Genomic DNA, 2,500 nt, shown 5'->3' on the forward strand with positions numbered 1-2,500 from the left:
GGTCCTATTTGGTCAAATACCTAGCGACAAACTCCTATGTTCCTTTCATTACAGTATTTCTGAACAAGTTCCTGGATAACAAGCCTAAGGGTTTTCTTATTGATGATAGGGACGATATTGATGATAGTGACGATATTGATGTGAGTGACGATATCGACCGTGACCTTGATACGGAGCTGGAGCTTCTAACTAGGATGAATGTACAAACTATGGATATGATGCCGGAAATAGACCGATTTTATATCACCCTTCAATTCGAATTAGCAAAAGCAATGTCTCCTTGCATAATATGGATTCCAAACATTCACGATCTGGATGTGAATGAGTCGAATTACTTATCCCTCGGTCTATTAGTGAACTATCTCTCCAGGGATTGTGAAAGATGTTCCACTAGAAATATTCTTGTTATTGCTTCGACTCATATTCCCCAAAAAGTGGATCCCGCTCTAATAGCTCCGAATAAATTAAATACATGCATTAAGATACGAAGGCTTCTTATTCCACAACAACGAAAGCACGTTTTCACTCTTTCATATAGTAGGGGATTTCACTTGGAAAAGAAAATGTTCCATACTAAGAGATTCGGGTCCGTAACCATGGGTTCCAATGTACGAGATCTTGTAGCACTTACCAATGAGGCCCTATCGATTAGTATTACACAGAAGAAATCAATTATAGACACTAATATAATTAGATCTGCTCTTCATAGACAAACTTGGGATTTGCGATCCCAGGTAAGATCGGTTCAGGATCATGGGATCCTTTTCTATCAGATAGGAAGGGCTGTTGCACAAAATGTATTTCTAAGTAATTGCCCCATAGATCCTATATCTATCTATATGAAGAAGAAATCATGTAACGAAGGGGATTCTTATTTGTACAAATGGTACTTCGAACTTGGAACGAGCATGAAGAAATTAACGATACTTCTTTATCTTTTGAGTTGTTCTGCCGGATCGATTGCTCAAGACCTTTGGTCTCTACCCGGACCCGATGAAAAAAATGGGATCACTTATTATGGACTTGTTGAGAATGATTCTGATCTAGTTCATGGCCTATTAGAAGTAGAAGGCGCTCTGGTGGGATCCTCACGGACAGAAAAAGATTGCAGTCAGTTTGATAATGATCGAGTGACATTGCTTCTTCGGCCCGAACCAAGGAGTCCCTTAGATATGATGCAAAATGGATCTTGTTCTATCCTTGATCAGAGATTTCTCTATGAAAAATATGAATCGGAGTTTGAAGAAGGGGAAGTAGAAGGAATCCTCGACCCGCAACAGATAGAGGAGGATTTATTCAATCACATAGTTTGGGCTCCTAGAATATGGAGCCCTTGGGGCTTTCTATTTGATTGTATCGAAAGGCCCAATTCATTGGGATTTCCCTATTGGGCCAGGTCATTTCGGGGTAAGCGGATCATTTATGATGAAGAGGATGAGCTTCAAGAGAATGATTCGGAGTTCTTGCAGAGTGGAACCATGCAGTACCAGATACGAGATAGATCTTCCAAAGAACAAGGCGTTTTTCGAATAAGCCAATTCATTTGGGACCCTGCAGATCCACTCTTTTTCCTATTCAAAGACCAGCCCCTTGTCTCTGTGTTTTCACATCGAGAATTCTTTGCAGATGAAGAGATGTCAAAGGGGCTTCTTACTTCCCAAACAGATCCTCCTACATCTATATATAAACGCTGGTTTATCAAGAATACGCAAGAAAAGCACTTCGAATTGTTGATTCATCGCCAGAGATGGCTTAGAACCAAGAGTTCATTATCTAATGGATTTTTCCGTTCTAATACTCTATCCGAGAGTTATCAGTATTTATCAAATCTGTTCCTATCTAACGGAAGGCTATTGGATCAAATGACAAAGGCATTGTTGAGAAAAAGATGGCTTTTCCCGGATGAAATGAAAATTGGATTCATGTAATAGGAGAAAGGTTTCCCATTCCTTAGCCTGAAAGATATGTGGCCATGAAATAGGGATTAAGTGGAACAGAATTGACTGGGTGGTAGAGTCGTGGAAACACCTCCTTCTTCCATATTTTGGACACGGAACAATATGTTACTGCTGAAACATGGAAGAATTGAAATCTTAGATCAAAACACTATGTATGGATGGTATGAACTGCCTAAACAAGAATTCTTGAACAGCGAGCAACCAGAGCGATTCCTCACTACATCAAAAAATTTCCATTAATGAAAGATGTAAATCCATTGGAAAAATCAAAAATACGTATGTCGGATGAAATGGTGGTTGTTGCTATCTGCTCCAATAACGAATCGTTGGTTTAACTGAATAACTAAATGAATAACTAAATAAAATAGATAGAACCTTCTCTTCGTCTCAGGTCGATGGATCTTCTCAATTGGAAGATCCCCTATATGGATAATATACACATTCCAGTTGACCGGGCCTAATTCTAATTCTTTTGTTCCGAAGCAAAGATATCCACGGGGCGGTTCGTCCTATTCAGATATTCACGACCAAGAAGTACTGGA

At 39.4% G+C, this 2,500-nt stretch overlaps 1 protein-coding gene and 1 pseudogene across 1 annotated transcript in view; both read left to right on the top strand. All coding sequences in view use genetic code 11, as the record gives it.

Moving 5' to 3' along the window:
* Nucleotides 1-1,928, top strand: part of ycf2 (hypothetical chloroplast RF21) — a 6,858-nt gene extending 4,930 nt beyond the window's left edge. Inside the window, exon 1 of the mRNA in view lies at nucleotides 1-1,928. This exon is cut by the window's left edge and continues 4,930 nt beyond it. Within this exon, the coding sequence (YP_009054472.1) occupies nucleotides 1-1,928 (1,928 nt within the window).
* A 132-nt stretch (nucleotides 1,929-2,060) lies between these two features.
* ycf15 lies at nucleotides 2,061-2,294 on the top strand (annotated as a pseudogene).
* The last annotated feature ends 206 nt before the right edge of the window (nucleotides 2,295-2,500 follow it).

The sequence above is a fragment of the chloroplast genome of Populus euphratica, assembly GCF_000495115.2.
Source record: "Populus euphratica chloroplast, complete genome".
Classification (NCBI taxonomy): domain Eukaryota; kingdom Viridiplantae; phylum Streptophyta; class Magnoliopsida; order Malpighiales; family Salicaceae; genus Populus; species Populus euphratica.